The sequence below is a fragment of the Ascaphus truei genome, chromosome 5 (genome assembly GCF_040206685.1).
Source record: "Ascaphus truei isolate aAscTru1 chromosome 5, aAscTru1.hap1, whole genome shotgun sequence".
Classification (NCBI taxonomy): domain Eukaryota; kingdom Metazoa; phylum Chordata; class Amphibia; order Anura; family Ascaphidae; genus Ascaphus; species Ascaphus truei.
The window spans coordinates 298,196,181-298,217,721 of NC_134487.1; the positions used below are offsets into that span (position 1 = coordinate 298,196,181).

Consider the following 21,541-nt stretch of genomic DNA (forward strand, 5'->3'; position numbering starts at 1 on the left):
TAACCTGGCTACGGGCTGTTGTGCGGGTTGGTAACCTGGCTACGTGCTGTGCGGGTTGGTAACCTGGCTACGTGCTGTGCGGGTTAGTAACCTGGCTAATGTGCGGGTTAGTAACCTGGCTACGGGCTGTGCGGGTTAGTAACCTGGCTACGGGCTGTGCGGGTTGGTAACCTGGCTACGTGCTGTGCGGGTTAGTAACCTGGCTAATGTGCGGGTTAGTAACCTGGCTACGGGCTGTGCGGGTTAGTAACCTGGCTACGTGCTGTGCGGGTTAGTAACCTGGCTAATGTGCGGGTTAGTAACCTGGCTACGGGCTGTGCGGGTTGGTAACCTGGCTACGTGCTGTGCGGGTTAGTAACCTGGCTAATGTGCGGGTTAGTAACCTGGCTACGTGCTGTGCGGGTTAGTAACCTGGCTACGGGCTGTGCGGGTTAGTAACCTGGCTACGGGCTGTGCGGGTTGGTAACCTGGCTACGTGTTGTGTAAGTGTTTCATTTCTGCTACTTTTTTTATTTTTTACTTGGTATAAAACTCCTTAAGACTTGGCAAAGGGGATAATGCCACTTTCTGAATACATTTAAATATGAGAAGTGTTGCTTATCCACCCTGCCACTAAATACAATTTGCAAGTTAATTTGTTCTGTACGTTTAGAGAATAAGGCACGGAGTAGATGTGAAATGAATTCTGAATATTATGGAAACAGCGCTTCATAGTTCTGCATCATTTCGGCGGTAGCAATATTCATAGATACTGCGTCATTTTGGTACTTGTTAGAGAAACGGACCCTTCATGTGGCCCGCTAGGAACGTAGGCAATGTGCTTGACTACCAATATGAGACACACGGGAAGCAACTTAGTAGTAGTTGGCTGGGGGCGCTGGCAGGTTAGGGGCGCTGAGCAAGGCTGCAAACTTTCCTGGGCAATTTGTATGTCTGTATACCTTTATTTATATAGCACCAAAAGTGTACTCGGCGCTTCACAAAGAATACAGTACAGGGAATTATAATACAATAAGCGCAGCAAAATCAGACAGGAAAGGAAATCCCTGACCCGGAGAGCTTACAATCTAAGTGGTATGATGGGAGGCAATTTCTGTGACCCCTGCTGTAGTTCCTGACCCCTTATGATTGTCATATATTTATACGGTGGAAGCGTAGGCTGCTGCTCTAATAATGTTTTATTTCTGTAGTTGTCGCCTGTATTAACTAGTGAGGTGCACAGTGTTCGTGCCGGACGTCATCTCGCCACCAAACTTAACCATTTAGTCCAGCTGCACTTTGACCTGGCTTCCACCAGCATAACTAACATCCCGATGAAGGTAAGATTCTGTCTTCCTCCGCACTGAGCTGCATCAGTCATTTTATCTGACTTCAAAAGCTTTGGAAAGATTTTTGCATTGTTATTCCTCTCCATATCATATTTTTCTGTTTTTCACTAGCCCACACTCAATGTCTGTGATCAGGTTAGTACATTTTGGAAAACACCTCCCTCCAAAACGAGCATTCCTAGAGGGCAGGACTGTGGAACGGGATACCGGATAGCCTAAAATCTGGCTTCCGCTCACACCAAGAAATGATTTCCCTGCCTCCTGGTGTTATGTCGCCCTGTAGCTGTGTAGATATTTCTGTCCTTATGTGTCATTGTGATGTAACATACCTTTGTTCCCTTGCCCATACCATGCCCCACATACGTTTTTTTTGCCATCGTTTTTCACCTGGAGTTGTCTTGCCATAACATCTCCTGTGGGATTCTAACACGTATTCACACGAGTGTGGCCTGGCTTACTATACATTGAGTTGAAACCCTAACAATGCACAGTAAGCACGATGGCGCGTTGACGGTTGAGGAGGTACATCTTTCAAAGTCACCTTTTTACATTTGCATTTGTGTCGTAGAACAATAATGTCTTCGGTTCCCCCCATCATAAACACCCTATCCAAGTCTACCATGTTGAGTTTTTCTGTTGCTCTTCTTCACTGCTTTTTATCATCTAGCGTCCACTCCTGGAGTTTTTACTACCTATTTGTACAAAGTTTTATAGTTGGAACTGTATATACAATGTTTCTTTTTCAATCTTACAAATGATCTATATGTGTCTGCCGTGTGTGTGTGTGTGTGTGTGTGTGTGTGTGTGTGTGCGCGTGTGTAACTCGCATCAACATTCTACGCTCCCATTCTGTATACTGATGTTGGGATCTGCTTCTTCGATGAGTTTCTCCTATCTCTGCTTGTGTTCCCCCCTCCTGTTCAGGAAGAACAGCACGCCAACACATCGGCAAATTATGACGTGGAACTTCTTCACCACAAGGAAGCGCACGTCGAGTTTTCTAAAAGTGGTAAGCGAGAGGGGAAATGGGGGTGTCCTGAGGACTGGACTTGAGTATCCTGCATTAAGTGACCATTTAGTGAAGAAAAAAAAACATTATAAAGTGTTTTATTTTTGTTCTTAAAGAGGCAATCCAAGCAATAGGTTCAATCAATGCGCCAGGCAGTGTAACTCAGCAGCTACAATGTAATCTTGTATCACTAAGGTAACATTATCTATTGTAACAGTTTTGCAGCTCAAACTGCTGGGAATATTGGTAACAAATTATCACAAACCGGAAAGTGTTGCAAAGATCTTGCACTGCTGGGAGGTGGGATAAACCTGCTATAGATATCAGAGGATGCTCAGTGTATTAAAACGCAGTAAAAATTGTATTAAGAGTTGAATTTTAAAATAAAAAAAGGTAGTGAGTATGATCTAATACTGCAGAGCTGATTTCTGTAATAAAACACACAGGTAGGATACTGCAGAGCTGATTTCTGTAATAAAACACACAGGTAGGATACTGCAGAGCTGATTTCTGTAATAAAACACACAGGTAGGATACTGCAGAGCTGATTTCTGTAATAAAACACACAGGTAGGATACTGCAGAGCTGATTGATGTAATAACACACAGGTAGGATACTGCAGAGCTGACTGATGTAATAACACACACAGGTAGGATACTGCAGAGCTGATTTCTGTAATAAAACACACAGGTAGGATACTGCAGAGCTGACTGATGTAATAACACACACAGGTAGGATACTGCAGAGCTGATTTCTGTAATAAAACACACAGGTAGGATACTGCAGAGCTGATTTCTGTAATAACACACACAGGTAGGATACTGCAGAGCTGATTTCTGTAATAAAACACACAGGTAGGATACTGCAGAGCTGACTGATGTAATAAAACACACAGGTAGGATACTGCAGAGCTGATTTCTGTAATAAAACACACAGGTAGGATACTGCAGAGCTGATTTCTGTAATAAAACACACAGGTAGGATACTGCAGAGCTGATTTCTGTAATAAAACACACAGGTAGGATACTGCAGAGCTGATTTCTGTAATAAAACACACAGGTAGGATACTGCAGAGCTGATTTCTGTAATAAAACACACAGGTAGGATACTGCAGAGCTGATTGATGTAATAAAACACACAGGTAGGATACTGCAGAGCTGACTGATGTAATAACACACACAGGTAGGATACTGCAGAGCTGATTTCTGTAATAAAACACACAGGTAGGATACTGCAGAGCTGATTTCTGTAATAACACACACAGGTAGGATACTGCAGAGCTGATTTCTGTAATAAAACACACAGGTAGGATACTGCAGAGCTGACTGATGTAATAAAACACACAGGTAGGATACTGCAGAGCTGACTGATGTAATAAAACACACAGGTAGGATACTGCAGAGCTGATTTCTGTAATAACACACACAGGTAGGATACTGCAGAGCTGACTGATGTAATAAAACACACAGGTAGGATACTGCAGAGCTGATTTCTGTAATAAAACACACAGGTAGGATACTGCAGAGCTGATTTCTGTAATAACACACACAGGTAGGATACTGCAGAGCTGATTTCTGTAATAAAACACACAGGTAGGATACTGCAGAGCTGACTGATGTAATAACACACACAGGTAGGATACTGCAGAGCTGATTGATGTAATAACACACAGGTAGGATACTGCAGAGCTGACTGATGTAATAACACACACAGGTAGGATACTGCAGAGCTGATTTCTGTAATAAAACACACAGGTAGGATACTGCAGAGCTGACTGATGTAATAACACACACAGGTAGGATACTGCAGAGCTGATTTCTGTAATAAAACACACAGGTAGGATACTGCAGAGCTGATTTCTGTAATAAAACACACAGGTAGGATACTGCAGAGCTGACTGATGTAATAAAACACACAGGTAGGATACTGCAGAGCTGATTTCTGTAATAAAACACACAGGTAGGATACTGCAGAGCTGACTGATGTAATAACACACACAGGTAGGATACTGCAGAGCTGACTGATGTAATAACACACACAGGTAGGATACTGCAGAGCTGATTTCTGTAATAACACACACAGGTAGGATACTGCAGAGCTGACTGATGTAATAACACACACAGGTAGGATACTGCAGAGCTGATTTCTGTAATAAAACACACAGGTAGGATACTGCAGAGCTGATTGATGTAATAACACACACAGGTAGGATACTGCAGAGCTGATTTCTGTAATAAAACACACAGGTAGGATACTGCAGAGCTGACTGATGTAATAAAACACACAGGTAGGATACTGCAGAGCTGATTTCTGTAATAACACACACAGGTAGGATACTGCAGAGCTGATTTCTGTAATAAAACACACAGGTAGGATACTGCAGAGCTGATTTCTGTAATAAAACACACAGGTAGGATACTGCAGAGCTGACTGATGTAATAACACACACAGGTAGGGTACTGCAGAGCTGACTGATGTAATAACACACAGGTAGGATACTGCAGAGCTGATTTCTGTAATAACACACACAGGTAGGATACTGCAGAGCTGATTTCTGTAATAAAACACACAGGTAGGATACTGCAGAGCTGATTGATGTAATAAAACACACAGGTAGGATACTGCAGAGCTGATTTCTGTAATAAAACACACAGGTAGGATACTGCAGAGCTGATTTCTGTAATAACACACACAGGTAGGATACTGCAGAGCTGATTTCTGTAATAAAACACACAGGTAGGATACTGCAGAGCTGATTTCTGTAATAAAACACACAGGTAGGATACTGCAGAGCTGATTTCTGTAATAAAACACACAGGTAGGATACTGCAGAGCTGACTGATGTAATAACACACAGGTAGGATACTGCAGAGCTGACTGATGTAATAAAACACACAGGTAGGATACTGCAGAGCTGATTTCTGTAATAAAACACACAGGTAGGATACTGCAGAGCTGACTGATGTAATAACACACAGGTAGGATACTGCTTGGACTGCTCCTTTACACCGTTCTTGTAGGTACACAATATTTACATTTCTCTCCATTACTACGTTCGCATTTCCAATCGTTCCATGTGGCTTGATGAGCAGTTTTCAGCTCCATACCACTGGTCATTAAGTTGTAGCCTTCACTGTCTCTTCTCTGTGGAAGGTGATGGGCACGTCGGAATCAGCAATAGCAGAGAGGCAACTTTAAAAGAAACGGTGACTTTAAAGTGGTGTACCCCAAGGACGAACAGTGTGGGTGAGTAATGGAGCGAGGGAGTCACTGGGATTACAGGTTACACTTTGTTTAAAATCCCTGCAGTGTGTGTGTCAGTGTGTGTGTGTGTGTGTGTGTGTGTGTGTGTGTGTGTGTGTGTGTCTCTGTGTGTGTGTGTGTCTCTGTGTGTGTGTGTGTCTCTGTGTGTGTGTGTGTGTGTGTGTCTCTGTGTGTGTGTGTCTCTGTGTGTGTGTCTCTGTGTGTGTGTCTCTGTGTGTGTGTCTCTGTGTGTGTGTGTCTCTGTGTGTGTCTCTGTGTGTGTCTCTGTGTGTGTCTCTGTATGTGTCTCTGTATGTGTCTCTGTGTGTGTCTCTGTGTGTGTGAGTCTCTGTGTGTGTGAGTCTCTGTGTGTGTGAGTCTCTGTGTGTGTGAGTCTCTGTGTGTGTGAGTCTCTGTGTGTGTGTGTCTCTCTGTGTGTGTGTCTCTGTATGTGTCTCTGTGTGTGTGTGTGTGTGTGTGTCTCTGTGTGTGTGAGTCTCTGTGTGTGAGAGTGTGAGAGTGTGAGAGTGTGAGAGTGTGAGAGTGTGAGAGTGTGAGAGTGTGAGAGTGTGAGAGTGTGAGAGTGTGAGAGTGTGAGAGTGTGAGAGTGTGAGAGTGTGAGAGTGTGAGAGTGTGAGAGTGTGAGAGTGTGAGAGTGTGAGAGTGTGAGAGTGTGAGAGTGTGAGGCTCATGTGTCAGACAGCGTGCGGATAAGGGAAATAAAGCAGCATACAAGCAGAACCATGTTAATGCCAGCTCTGGCGACCCCCTGCTTCCCAAGATACTTATCTCCGTAGGGGGCGCCGGTATCTCCATGTGTAAGTGTCCCTCGTCCCGCAGGCCAATAGGAAGCCGCGAGGGATGACCTCACGGCTTGTCTCGCGGGACATTTAAAGCCGCCAATGTTGGCCCCATCAGAGCTGCTACCTGCAGAGATACCAGCACCCCCTACGGAGGTAAGTATCTGTGGAAACAGGGGGTCCCCGTAAATGAAATGAGCACAGCTCGGCTCCAGAGACCCCCTGCTCAAACCTTTGGACTAAAACATAAACTGCAACTTGTAATGCTGCTTTTTAAGGTGTTGGTTGTAGCATTTTCAGTTACGTGATGTTGCCCGATATCGAAAGAGTAGCCATGAAAATGAGCGTGCCCTTCTAAAGGAAACATTGTCGTGGCAAACAAGGGACTGCTACAGAACACCTTGTAATACAGCGTGTGCTTCACTGACACGGAGTTAATACAGAGGGGAATAATGTAACCATGTTTGGGGCAGGGTCACACTGTCTTTGTATTTGTCCATTCAAGCAGATATTTGTAAATGTATTAAACCTTGTATCCTTCGATCCATGACATGCCAAATAGGAGAGACTTCCAGTATCTGTTTGTTTCAGCCTCTCGGTGACTTGGCTTCCTTTCTACTACCTGTATTGTCTTAAAGCAGCAGTCAAAGCTGCCGTTTAAAAAAAAATATATATATATATTTCTGAAATGTCTGTATATTTGTCTGCATGCCCTGTGTCCCTAGGGCCAATCGCATTGCACCTTTGGCCTGTGACTCCACCTCAACACTGTCCCACCCCTCACCACACTGTCCCACCCCTCACTGACTCTCATTGGCCTTCGGCCAACACCACTGCCACACTGTCCCACCCCTCACCCCACTGTCCCACCCCTCAGTGACCTTTGGGAACGCTTCTAAGCACCTAACACTCACTGCTCACACTGCCTCTTACAAACACCCCCCTCCACCACCACCCCCCCAACCTCATGCACCCCCCTCCACCACCACCCCCCTCAACCTCATGCACCCCCCTCCACCACCACCACCCCCAACCTCATGCACCCCCCTCCACCACCACCCCCCTCAACCTCATGCACCCCCCTCCACCACCACCCCCCCAACCTCATGCACCCCCCTCCACCACCACCCCCCTCAACCTCATGCACCCCCCTCCACCACCACCCCCCCAACCTCATGCACCCCCCTCCACCACCACCCCCCTCAACCTCATGCACCCCCCTCCACCACCACCCCCTCAACCTCATGCACCCCCCTCCACCACCACCCCCCTCAACCTCATGCACCCCCCTCCACCACCACCCCCCCCAACCTCATGCACACTACGAACGCACGCCACAGCTCTCCCGCTACTGCAGCACATACATTAATTATCACAATACATATGCCCACAGCTCTCCACCCCACCCACACTCCCCTTCCCCCCCACACCCCTTCCCCCCCCACTCCCCTTCTCCCCCCCCCCATTCCCCTTCTTCGCTCCCCTTCTCCCCCCCCGCTCCCCTTCTTTCCCCCCCCCCGCTCCCCTTCTTTCCCCCCCCCCCGCTCCCCTTCTTCCCCCCCCCCCCGCTCCCCTTCTTCCCCCCCCCCCCCGCTCCCCTTCTTCCCCCCCCCGCTCCCCTTCTCTCCCCCCCTGCTCCCCTTCCCCCCCCCGCTCCCCTTCCCCCCCCGCTCCCCTTCCCCCCCCCGCTCCCCTTCCCCCCCCCCCCGCTCCCCTTCCCCCCCCCCCCGCTCCCCTTCCCCCCCCCCGCTCCCCTTCCCCCCCCCCCGCTCCCCTTCCCCCCCCCCCGCTCCCCTTCCCCCCCCCCCCCGCTCCCCTTCCCCGCTCCCCTTCCCCCCCACCCCCCCCCCACCCCCCTTCCCCCCCTATCCCCCCGCTACCCTTCCCCCACCCCCCCGCTCCCCTTCCCCCCCCCCCCCCGCTCCCCTTCCCCCCCCCCCCGCTCCCCTTCCCCCCCCCACTCCCCTTCCCCCCCCGCTCCCCTTCCCCCCCCTGCTCCCCTTCCCCCCCCGCTCCCCTTCCCCCCCCGCTCCCCTTCCCCCCCCCCCGCTCCCCTTCCCCCCCCCCCGCTCCCCTTCCCCCCCCCCCGCTCCCCTTCCCCCCCCCCCGCTCCCCTTCCCCCCCCCCCGCAGGGTGTTCCAGAGCCTGTTTCAGAAGAGGAAGGGGATGGTACTTTGTAAATAATTGTTATAGAAACAAATAATGCTTTTTATATTATAATATATTAAAAATGTCATTTAGATTTGTTTAAAAAAAATACAAGTATTTTCTTATAGTACAGAACAGATTTATAAAAAAACCACACGTCGGATAATGCTTGGTCTACAGCTTTAATACTGTGTATTCCTTTACCTTCGATAATAGGCAATCAAAAATATCCTATTGTCTGATCAAACGGATATGGATGTGAATGTTCCCTGAACACTGCTGTTCTCATTTTGCACGGAGTGCCTGCCATATACTGTATGCACTGTGTATTTATAACATGCATTTGTTTTTATTTAGCTGGCTAGTTGTTCCCTCTCCTATGTTTAATCCTTGTACTTGTTCCTCATGCTTCAGAATTGCACTATTGCATTGGCACATACAGAATCTCGCCTGTAGATGTAAATAGCAGACCCTCCTCCTGCCTCACCAACTTCCTGCTAAATGGTAAGAATACTTCTTTATTCTCCGCCCTTATATAAGCAGGTTAACCAGGAATGTCCCCGTTCGTTGCCTTGTGTCCGTGGGCTGATTTCTTGCTCTGAGAAATTATTTGAAAGCTTCAGTCCCTGAGTGATTGTAATGACTGCATTGTGTTCCAGTTTATCTCGTGCAATGTTTCTGGGCTGTTAAAGCTGCCGTTTTTTTATATTTGTATTTTTTTCCCCTTTATTATGTGCATCAATACAATCCACACAATGATAAGTAATCTGTGATTGATCGGCGAACATTCGGCTCAGGGGTTCACTAAATGGCTGTCAGTGCAGCAGAAGAGAACCAAAGATGCAAAGTTCTGTGGGGCAGATCATGTGACCAGGCAGTCACTAGATACAATTGGTGCACTGCTAGAGAGAGGACTGGGCTCAAAAAGGGGTGTGTCAGAGCCTGTTTCAGAAGACGATGTGACTTTGTAAATGGTTGCTATAGAAACAAAAAATGCTGGTTACATTATAATACATTAAAATTTTCATTCAGAGTTGTTTTTGGAAGAAAAAAAATTCTACAAGTATTTTCTTATAGTACAGAACTGATTTATTAAAAAAAAACAGACATGTAGGTTATTCCTTGGTCTGCAGCATTAACACCTTCTCGTGTGCGAGTCAGCTAGCAAAGTACATACTAAATATATACACAACATGAACTGTTCCTTTATCCATTCTCCTTTTGTATATAAAAGGAAGTAAGTAGCCCCTTCATTCTCTCCTCCTTTTATTTTTGGTTGATATCCCGTTTCCAGCAGTATTATGGAAATCGTAAACGGACACAAGATTTAGACCAATGTTTACTAAGCGGTGCTCTGCCCTAAGGCACCTTCCAGCACCGGAAGACATGCGGTCCTTTAAACTGAATGGCCTGTCTGCTGTCTTATGGCTTAGCTCTGCTTGGTAAATAAGGGCCTCTTTTAAACCTGTTTATTGTTGAAGCCTCAAAATATAGATTCTGACAGAATATGATGTTTCTACGTTGTAAAACTTATTAAAGTTTTAATGAGCATAAAGTGACACAAAAAATATATATCTACCTGGTCAAACATTGACGGTATTGAAGGATATTGAGTAGCTGTAACCTTATTGCGATGAATGAAGCATTGAGGAGCTCTGTGACATGCTTACAAACACCAGTTGTATGCGGAGACCCAAGCCAACGGGTGTTACTTCAATTCTTCACAGGTCGGTCAGTCTTGTTGGAACAACCACGCAAGTCTGGATCCAAAGTGATTAGCCACATGCTTAGCAGCCACGGGGGAGAGATCTTCCTGCATGTACTCAGCAGTTCCCGATCTATATTAGAGGACCCTCCATCTATCAGTGAGGGCTGCGGGGGCAGAGTAACAGATTACAGGATTACGGTACATTTATTATTTTTATTATTATATATATATGCTTTAGAACAGGGGTGGCCAACACCAATCCTCAAGGGCCACCAACAGGTCATGTTTTCAGGATATCCCTGCTTCAGCACAGGTTGCTTAATCAGTCCCTGCTTCATCACAGGTGGCCCAGTCTTTGACTGCGCCACTAATTGAGCCACCTGTGTGAAGCTGGGATATTTTGAAAACCAGAAATGTTGGTGGCTCTAGAGAACTGGAGTTCGCCACCCCTGGTTTAGGGGGTAATTTCTGTAGGTTTTTTTTTAACATAAGTACGGTGTCGCTGCACAAGTGACAGGTTGCATGTTTTTTATGAGCTTATCGTATATGCAGTGTTCGACAAACCTATACATTTGCACGCCCCGGGCGAGTGGATTTAACATCGTGGTGAGCTCCTGTTGGCCCAAGCAGCACACGTGTGGTACTAGGTGGCGAGTAGATTTTTTTGTGATTTTTTCGATCACTGCGTATATGTACCGATTTTCTTTTCCCCTTTTTGTTAGGACTTTGGGGAGTTCATGAGGGAAAACCGACTGATGCCCTTCCTGGGGCCGCGGGGTAACACTGACGGTCAGGAGATACCACTGGAGCGAGCGAAAGAACAGCTGGAGAGACACACTCGTTACTGGCCAATGATTATTTCCCAAACTACCATTTTTAACATGCAGGCTGTAAGTATTGAGTACATTTCTCCTGTGTAGAATTGTAAATCGTTTGGAAACAATTTGGTGATAACAATTTACAGTGATACAGAACCAAACTGAATCCGCTAATGCTTATAAAGCAGCAGTTCAGGCGCTCCGTAGGGGCGCCGGGTTCTGCCAAGTTTAAAGGTCCGGGTCATGCGGGCTGATAGGAAGCCGCACTGGATGACATCACGGAGCACCTACCGGCAGCCATACGGAGGGAAGTGTCTCCGGAAGCAGGGGGTTCCCAGAGCTGAAACGAATGGGGGATCGGCTCAGAGACCCCCGGCCTCAATCCCATTAAAAAAAAGATGCAGCGCCTGAACTGCTGCTTTCATTCATTGTTCCACGACTTGCATGGAGTCGCCTATGGGGTGGGATCCTGATATAGCACTGCACGTTTATAGGTAAGGGCACATCCTGAGCCAAACGGCATTGATTTGAAAAAGGTTCTGGGACGTTACACAAGCAGTACTACTTGTACCCTGCAATTGTATCATTACACAACACATTATTGTGTCCAGCAATTGTATCCTTACACAACACATTATTGTGCTTATGCTTTATTTTTGTTCATTTCGTTGAAAAAAAACTCACTTTTTTAATTAGGGTTCATTGATAGTGTGCATAGTTCCCCATATTCCCGCCATAGTCACATGCTGATTAATACGTGTATGTTGTAAGAAATAAATGCATTGGACCCCGCGCAGGTGGTGCCTCTCGCTAGTGTGATCGTCAAAGAGTCTTTGACGGAGGAGGATGTGTTGAACTGCCAGAAAACCATTTACAACTTGGTGGATATGGAAAGAAAAAATGACCCGCTTCCCATCTCCACTGCTGGCACCCGAGGGAAAGGGCCCAAGAGGTAATATTGTTTCTGTGTGTTAAAGTATAAATCAGTCAGGGGGTATTCAAACTTAAAATATGGGAAATAGACAAAAGCCGTGTGTCAAAGACTGAGCTACCTGTGCTGAAGCAGGGATATCCTGAAAACCTGACCTGTTGGTGGCCCTTGGAGTTGGCTACCCCTGAGCTAGAGTTCTGCAATTGCAAGAAACTTTTCTCTCTCTCCATAGGGATGAACAGTACCGCATAATGTGGAATGAGCTGGAGACCCTTGTCAGAGCGCACATCAACGGCTCAGACAAGCACCAGCGAGTGATGGACTGCCTCATAGCTTGCAGGAGCAAACCTCCCGAGGAAGAGGAGCGCAAGAAACGAGGGCGGAAAAGAGAGGACAAAGAGGACAAGTCTGAGAAGGCCCCGAAGGATTCCGAACACGACAAGAAATGGCAGGAATCGGATGGGTAGGTTTCATCCTCCGCGCATGCGCTCCCGTGTCCGGTGACTCATTCGCTGTATGAAATCGCAGGAAAACGCGAGGGTCTTGGAAACACTCCCAATTATAGTCCACCTATCTTCACAGCCTATATATGTCTTCCAGAGACTCCTTTTATTGTGTGTTTTCCCTAATTGCAATTGGTTACATGGGTCATCATGGTGATCTCCTTTTGGTGCCACAAGAACGGGGAACCCAAAATGGCACACGGTTTTCAAAGTGCAACTGAGGCTGGTTGTTTTTTCCTTGTAGTAACGGGCCACAATTAATGCTGCATTTAAAATGTAGACTTTCAGTTATATTCACTAAATCCCACAAGCCTCAATTTGTGCGGCACTCCGTTACCGAATTCGTGTCCCGGTTTGGTGAACCTATCCAGATCTGCTCACGGCTCCCCGCCCCCCCCCCTCCTCCAATCGTTTTTGTGGCTAGCTCGTGGCACGTCCGTGCTCTCGGTGAACCCTGCTGTTGAGGTTCTTTTTCAATGTCCATTGGAGCTGATCTCTTGGACATTGTGCAGTTCATTATCCCCACACACTCCTTGTGTTTTAGGGTAAAATCGGTGATAAAACGGGAAAAAGAGGAATTGTCAGAGGCCGAGATTATAAAGGATTCTCCAGATTCTCCTGAGCCCCCTAACAAAAAGCCCCACGTTGCAGTGGAGGATGTAACGCCAGTGGAGAAGTCCAAAGGTGAGTAAAGGATTTTGCCCCATATTTACCTTGTGTAAGCCTTCTTCCAGCGTTGGACGACACCTTGGCCGGTTGTAGCGGTGTATGGCACTCTGATCTGGCGTTTATTTATATTGAATAGAATGCCCGTTAATGGCGCATTTGGGTGCAACACCCTGCTTCAGCGCTTAGCGAAGCTCCACCCTTATGTCTTATGACGTAGCATCATTTGGTAAATATTGTGCATTATGTACTAAGTTTCTTAAATGTACATAACATCTCCTCTTCCTTTTCATAGCTCGGTCTCTACTTGTGTGGATCAAACTTTTTTTTGTTTTCTTGTTTTCTTATTTCATTTTTCCCCCCTTGACTGAATCTGAATTAAAAAAATATATATATATTTTACATTTTTCTATATAATTTACTTAGTTTTATTTCTATAAATCTGACCTCAGCCCAGTTATATATAAAGTACTGGCCCTGGACTGCACTTTCTCCATTTTAGTATAAATGGGAACAAATAGTTGTCCATGTTTTACTAAGGTCTAATGCATTGGTGGGCAACATGTGGCCCTCGGGGGCTTTACCTGCGACTCCCAACTGCTGACCTCCCCAGCGCAGAATAAGTGGAGATGTTGATGCGGTGGATTGTAGCTTCTTCTGCTCATTGACCTACCTAATGACCCAGTGCTGATACATACAGTACTGCCCGCTCCTCTCCTGCGCTGATACATACAGTACTGCCCGCTCCTCTCCTGTGCTGATATATACAGTACTGCCCGCTCCTCTCCTGCGCTGATATATACAGTACTGCCCGCTCCTCTCCTGCGCTGATACATACAGTACTGCCCGCTCCTCTCCTGCGCTGATATATACAGTACTGCCCGCTCCTCTCCTGCGCTGATACATACAGTACTGCCCGCTCCTCTCCTGTGCTGATATATACAGTACTGCCCGCTCCTCTCCTGCGCTGATATATACAGTACTGCCCGCTCCTCTCCTGCGCTGATACATACAGTACTGCCCGCTCTTTTCCTGTGCTGATACATACAGTACTGCCCGCTCCTCTCCTGTGCTGATAAAAACAGTACTGCCCGCTCCTCTCCTGCGCTGATACATACAGTACTGCCCGCTCCTCTCCTGCGCTGATACATACAGTACTGCCCGCTCCTCTCCTGCGCTGATACATACAGTACTGCCCGCTCCTCTCCTGCGCTGATACATACAGTACTGCCCGCTCCTCTCCTGCGCTGATACATACAGTACTGCCCGCTCCTCTCCTGCGCTGATACATACAGTACTGCCCGCTCCTCTCCTGCGCTGATACATACAGTACTGCCCGCTCCTCTCCTGCGCTGATACATACAGTACTGCCCGCTCCTCTCCTGCGCTGATACATACAGTACTGCCCGCTCCTCTCCTGCGCTGATACATACAGTACTGCCCGCTCCTCTCCTAATAAATACAGTACTGCACGCTCCTCTCCTGCGCTGATACATACAGTACTGCCCGCTCCTCTCCTGCGCTGATACATACAGTACTGCCCACTCCTCTCCTAATAAATACAGTACTGCCCGCTCCTCTCCTGCGCTGATACATACAGTACTGCCCGCTCCTCTCCTGCGCTGATAAATACAGTACTGCCCGCTCCTCTCCTGCGCTGATACATACAGTACTGCCCGCTCCTCTTCTGCGCTGATTCATACAGTACTGCCCACTCCTTTCCTGCGCTGATACATACAGTGCTGCCCGCTCCTCTCCTGCGCTGATAAATACTGTACTGCCCGCTCCTCTCCTGCGCTGATAAATACAGTATTGCCCGCTCCTCTCCTGCGCTGATAAATACAGTACTGCCCGCTCCTCTCCTGATAAATACTGTACTGCCCGCTCCTCTCCTGCGCTGATATATACAGTACTGCCCGCTCCTCTCCTGCGCTGATATATACAGTACTGCCCGCTCCTCTCCTGCGCTGATACATACAGTACTGCCCGCTCCTCTCCTGCGCTGATAAATACTGTACTGCCCGCTCCTCTCCTGCGCTGATAAATACGGTACTGCCCGCTCCTCTCCTGCGCTGATAAATACTGTACTGCCCGCTCCCCTCTCCGATCTGTTCTGCTTGGTATAATAAAATGCATATAGACCTCAGTTTGTTATTATAATAGTACATATATAGATGAATGTGTTCTGTATGGTGAAGTGGAATATATGTTGGATTTCTTTGGGCTGTACCATTTTGGTTTTACCCATTGAATCAATTTTTCATGGTTCTGTTTTTCCATAAACTGCTTATTTTAACACATTATAAGAAAGCCGTCAAACCAGGTTCTCTAGCACAGGGGAGAGCAAACTTTTGCTGCTGCACCCCCCCCGTCTGCCTGCTCCGGAGCTTGCGCCCTGCCCCTCCTACCTGGCAGCTGCGTCAAATGATGCTCCGGGGTCACATGACCTGCAGCGCCATTTGCCGCCTGTGATGTCACATGACCCCGCGGTGTCATTTGCCGCAGCGTTCCATGGCGACGCGTCACAGCGTCTGAATCCCGGTAAGTTTTATTGTTGCAGAGGCCTCACGAGATCCCCCCCCCCCCCGGCATTTAATTTAAATGCCTGGGGAAGAGCGCGGGGCCTCTGCGCCCCCAGTTTGCGCACCCCTGCGTCTAGCACATCCACGATCACCCTGCAAATGTTCAATTTAAATTAGACATTCAAAAATAAAGAATAGTGTTTTTTTGGTGGAAGCTGCATGAAATATGCGCCATTGACCTTTTCCGTCTCATTTTGTGGCCCTGTAATATTTTGTGCAGGTCCCATGTCTTTGTTATCATTATGGAGCGCAAGAATCAACACGGTCAATTCTAGAAGGCATCAGGAATTCGTTGGGCGCCAGAATTCAATCAACAACAAGGCGGAGCTATACCAGCATCTCAAGGAGGAGAATGGGTGAGTGCTTCGGACCTGCCCAATAATTGATGGTTTTTGTGCTCCCCACGGATCAATCTTTTATGAAGTGCCGAGGCTAGAGTTGGCAAGTGTCCCAAACAGGTGCAGGTTGCACTATTCTGCGCCTGCATCAACGTGTCGCGGTGCTTTGCTTGGCTTTGTGCTTCACTTTCCCCGCGAGTTTTTGGGAGAGAAGAGATTACAGGATACGTTAGCAGAAGCCCGAACCAAGGGAGGGGAAGGGGTGGGGGACAGGGGCGGGAACCCTCGCAACTGCTGCTCTTATCCAAGGTGTATAGGTGCTACAATCTGGGGTAATAAACAGTATTTGGGACCAGAGAAAAAGGGACCCCATAAGAGAGCACTCAATCACAGTGTGGTCACAGAATATACACAGACGATTTCCACTGGGCAGTCAAATCTGGTGTGGTGTTAAATAAGATGGGGTATGGTGAGTAGTATTAAAAGAACACTTTATAGTAGAGACATACTCTCAATTAAAATAAGATGCAAATGAGTCCTAGATGAGTGACTAGGCTCTGCGTATAGCCACAAACTAAAGAAGTGAATATTTTAAAAAGATGGCAGAACGGACTATAAAGTAGGGGTGGTGACGTGACGGCCAACCCCCCTAAGAACCCTAATACTGGTTCAGGGGTCAGTCAATAGGCCAGAATAGTGCACAGTACTATCTCAATAGTGTGCTAAAAGGCTGGATGTGGGTCTGGATATTGGGGTTCCCAAATGTGGTTAACCCTCAGATCATATTATATTATGGCCCATATGTGCTGAAGCGCTGTGGTCTGCGTAAGCAGAAGGTATATGCACACGCGCAAGGCAGTGCAGGATCGATTCTGGCAAAAATAATTACCAAACCCCCCACATAAAGACACAATGTCCTATGAGCAAAGATGATACTGGTCTGGATTAAGCTCTGACCCTGTTGTGGCGAGTCCAATATCTCAACTGATCAGACAACTGGTACATAGACAGACAAACTTAATCCGGCTATTGTTGTGAAGATGCATGAGACTCCGTGAGCCACCTCACCAACAGGCACATGAATATTAGGTGATAGAGCCTAGAGGCGTATCCACCTCTGATGTACATCTATAAAGTGGGTCTGGATATAAGGGATAGCCTAATTTGGTTAACCCCAAATCCTAATATGACCCACATCCCCTGCAGTGTAGTACTCCATGTAAAAACCAGGTATGCTAAGGGCGCAGTGTGGTATTGTGCTCTTCCCAGTGTGGGTCTGGATAGAGGGTTAGCCGTTATTGGTTAACCCCTAATCCTAGTTCGACCCATGCAAACTGCGGTTTAGTGCTCAGCTCAAGCTATATTCAACTGTATAATTGCAATACGTAAGCCCCACACCAATACGTTGCACAGTTCCTAGGTGATGGTACCGTGATGCATTACCACCTCTGATGTTATATCAGTTGTGTGGGTCTGGATAAAGGGATAGCCTATTGTGGTTAACCCCAAATCCTATTAGGACCCACATAGACTGTGGTGTAATGCTCAACGTAAAAGCAAGTGCGCAGTATTGTGTTCGGCTCCCTATGGTGCGGGTCTGGATAAAAGGGATAGCCTGGTATGCTTAACCCTAAATCCTATTAGGACCCACACGAGCTGCAGTTAAATGCTTAGCTATGGCAGCAACTCTGATAGGAGCGCAGCGTAGAATTGGGCTGATAGCAAAACTGCTGTAACCGGAGGGACCCGACTCCACAGACTCTCCCCCAGTAATACATCTAAGTATAGGGGTAAAACGTGCTCATCAAGAGAGTCTGCAAGGGGATCCTGCTTGATAGTACTGGCCTGGACTGAGGGCTGACCTAGATATGGTCAGTCCAGAATCTCGTCTGGCCAATTAAGTGGAGAGCCGATGGGCTACATAAACGTGAAACTAGACTAAAACTAGAACGAAAATTGCACCATTTGATATAAATCACCCTATGTTTAGATGTAAAAACTGACATACGCTAATGTGACGCCTTCAACACGCAAACCTTCTTTTAGCCCCACGCTGCTGCAGAAACCCCTTATGAGCTCAAACATTTTAATCCAGTCTTTCTTTTCTCCTCGAGCCAAGCACAATATAAGGTATATTCCGAGCACAATATAAGGTATATTCCGAGCACAATATAAGGTATATTCCGAGCACAATATAAGGTATATTCCGAGCACAATATAAGGTATATTCCGAGCACAATATAAGGTATATTCCGAGCACAATATAAGGCATATTCCGAGCACAATATAAGGTATATTCCGAGCACAATATAAGGTATATTCCGAGCACAATATAAGGTATATTCCGAGCACAATATAAGGCATATTCCGAGCACAATATAAGGTATATTCCGAGCACAATATAAGGTATATTCCGAGCACAATATAAGGCATATTCCGAGCACAATATAAGGCATATTCCGAGCACAATATAAGGCATATTCCGGGCACAATATAAGGCATATTCCGGGCACAATATAAGGCATATTCCGAGGACAATATAAGGTATATTCCGAGCACAATATAAGGTATATTCCGAGCACAATATAAGGCATATTCCGAGCACAATATAAGGCATATTCCGAGCACAATATAAGGTATATTCCGAGCACAATATAAGGCATATTCCGAGCACAATATAAGGCACATTCCGAGCACAATATAAGGTATATTCCGAGCACAATATAAGGTATATTCCGAGCACAATATAAGGGATTTTCCGAGCACAATATAAGGCATATTCCGAGCACAATATAAGGCATATTCCGAGCACAATATAAGGGATATTCCGAGCACAATATAAGGTATATTCCGAGCACAATATAAGGTATATTCCGAGCACAATATAAGGTATATTCCGAGCACAATATAAGGTATATTCCGAGCACAATATAAGGTATATTCCGAGCACAATATAAGGGATTTTCCGAGCACAATATAAGGCATATTCCGAGCACAATATAAGGCATATTCCGAGCACAATATAAGGTATATTCCGAGCACAATATAAGGCATATTCCGAGCACAATATAAGGCACATTCCGAGCACAATATAAGGCATATTCCGAGCACAATATAAGGTATATTCCGAGCACAATATAAGGCATATTCCGAGCACAATATAAGGCATATTCCGAGCACAATATAAGGTATATTCCGAGCACAATATAAGGTATATTCCGAGCACAATATAAGGTATATTCCGAGCACAATATAAGGTATATTCCGAGCACAATATAAGGTATATTCCGAGCACAATATAAGGGATTTTCCGAGCACAATATAAGGTATATTCCGAGCACAATATAAGGCATATTCCGAGCACAATATAAGGTATATTCCGAGCACAATATAACTGATATTCCGAGCACAATATAAGGTATATTCCGAGCACAATATAAGGTATATTCCCAGCACAATATAAGGTATATTCCGAGCACAATATAAGGTATATTCCGAGCACAATATAAGGGATTTTCCGAGCACAATATAAGGCATATTCCGAGCACAATATAAGGTATATTCCGAGCACAATATAAGGTATATTCCGAGCACAATATAAGGTATATTCCGAGCACAATATAAGGTATATTCCGAGCACAATATAAGGTATATTCCGAGCACAATATAAGGTATATTCCGAGCACAATATAAGGTATATTCCGAGCACAATATAAGGTATATTCCGAGCACAATATAAGGCATATTCCGAGCACAATATAAGGTATATTCCGAGCACAATATAAGGTATATTCCGAGCACAATATAAGGTATATTCCGAGCACAATACTGAAGGAGTTATTCTAGATTTGGGTGAGGTGATTTGCAGACACGTATCTGGAATTTATTTAATTTACACTAGTTGTTTATTCGGCAGGGTGGACGCAACAGAAAACGGCAAGGCCAGCAGGCAGTGACCGTGTCTGCCGGAGCACAATCCATCGGCAAAGCGGCACACCGCGACCGTGTCTGCCTGAGAGACAATATCCATCGGCAAAACCACACGCAGTGACCGTGTCTGCCTGAGACGCAATATCCATCGGCAAAACCACACGCAGTGACCGTGTCTGCCTGAGAGACAATATCCATCGGCAAAACCACACGCAGTGACCGTGTCTGCCTTAGACTTTATATCCATCAGCAACGCAGCATTCAGCGACCGTGTCTGCCTGAGACACAATATCCATCGACAAAGCAGCACACAGCGACCGTGTCTGCTGGATTACAATCCATCGGCAAAGCAGCACACAGCGACTGTGTCTGCCGGAGACACAATATCCATCGGCAAAGCAGCACACAGCGACCGTGTCTGCCGGAGACACACTATCCATCGGCAAAGCAGCACACAGCGACCGTGTCTGCCTGAGAGACAATATCCATCGGCAAAACCACACGCAGCGATCGTGTCTGCCGGATCACAATCCATCGGCAAAGCAGCGACCGTGTCTGCCGGAGACACAATATCCATCGGCAAAGCAGCACACAGCGACCGTGTCTGCCTGAGACACAATATCCATCGGCAAAGCAGCACACAGCGACCGTGTCTGCCGGAGACACAATATCCATCGGCAAAGCAGCACACAGCGACCGTGTCTGCCTGAGACACAATATCCATCGGCAAAGCAGCACACAGCGACCGTGTCTGCCTGAGACACAATATCCATCGGCAAAGCAGCACACAGCGACCGTGTCTGCCTGAGACACAATATCCATCGGCAAAGCAGCACACCGCGACCGTGTCTGCCTGAAACGCAATATCCATGTGGTTTTATTTTTGTGTGCTGGACTTTAAATGGATCCATTTTCAGTACACTTGTATAGACGTACTTTTAGGATTGATTTTTACCCTTGTAGTTTTTTCTATGATATGTAAATGTACAGGTGACCAGGTTAAAATGTACACATGCTCTTATGAAATAATGTATTTTAATACACTGAAAAGTTCCAGATTGTTCCTTCTTTATAATAGTACATTTGTTTGCATAATATTACGTTCTAAAATAAATATTAAAAGTTAATGATGCAGTCTGTGGTGGTCAATTTTTTGCAGAGTGCTTTGCTATACTGAAGAATTGTCTACTTAGGAGTGGAGATCAACTCTAAGCCCCCCACCCTCCCCCCAACAGGTCAGGTTTTCAGGATATCTCTGCTTCAGCACAAGTGGCTCAATCAGTCCCTGCTTCAGCATAGGTGGCTCAATCTGAGGCTCGGTCTTCGACTGAGCCTCTGAGTCACCTCTGCTGAAGCAGGGATATCCTGAAAACCTGACCTGTTGGAGGGGCTTGCGGACTGGAGTTGAGCATCCCTGATCTAGGTGGTATCTTCATCCAAGCACATGTGTAAGTAGGAAACAAAAAGAGAAAAAAGCGCAAAGCCCATAGACTAGTAAAGTCTGTTTATAGGCAATTAAAAACTGGTTATAAACACT

At 46.4% G+C, this 21,541-nt stretch overlaps 1 protein-coding gene across 6 annotated transcripts in view; it reads left to right on the forward strand.

The window, feature by feature from the left end:
- INTS13 (integrator complex subunit 13) overlaps positions 1-21,138 on the forward strand; it is a 49,378-nt gene extending 28,240 nt beyond the window's left edge. For 4 of the 6 annotated variants that reach the window (XM_075602840.1, XM_075602838.1, XM_075602839.1 and 1 more), the window contains 12 exons: positions 1,191-1,319; positions 1,440-1,463; positions 2,253-2,337; positions 5,491-5,583; positions 8,943-9,032; positions 10,256-10,434; positions 10,959-11,126; positions 11,852-12,006; positions 12,218-12,448; positions 13,033-13,172; positions 15,957-16,092; positions 19,991-21,138. In XM_075602840.1, the coding sequence (XP_075458955.1) occupies positions 1,191-1,319; positions 1,440-1,463; positions 2,253-2,337; positions 5,491-5,583; positions 8,943-9,032; positions 10,256-10,434; positions 10,959-11,126; positions 11,852-12,006; positions 12,218-12,448; positions 13,033-13,172; positions 15,957-16,092; positions 19,991-20,030 (1,470 nt within the window). In that variant the 3' untranslated portion in view covers positions 20,031-21,138. The remainder of the gene's footprint in view (positions 1-1,190; positions 1,320-1,439; positions 1,464-2,252; positions 2,338-5,490; positions 5,584-8,942; positions 9,033-10,255; positions 10,435-10,958; positions 11,127-11,851; positions 12,007-12,217; positions 12,449-13,032; positions 13,173-15,956; positions 16,093-19,990) is intronic. The other 2 variants (XR_012801927.1, XM_075602843.1) reach the window with 2 other exon arrangements.
- Positions 21,139-21,541: the final 403 nt, after the last annotated feature.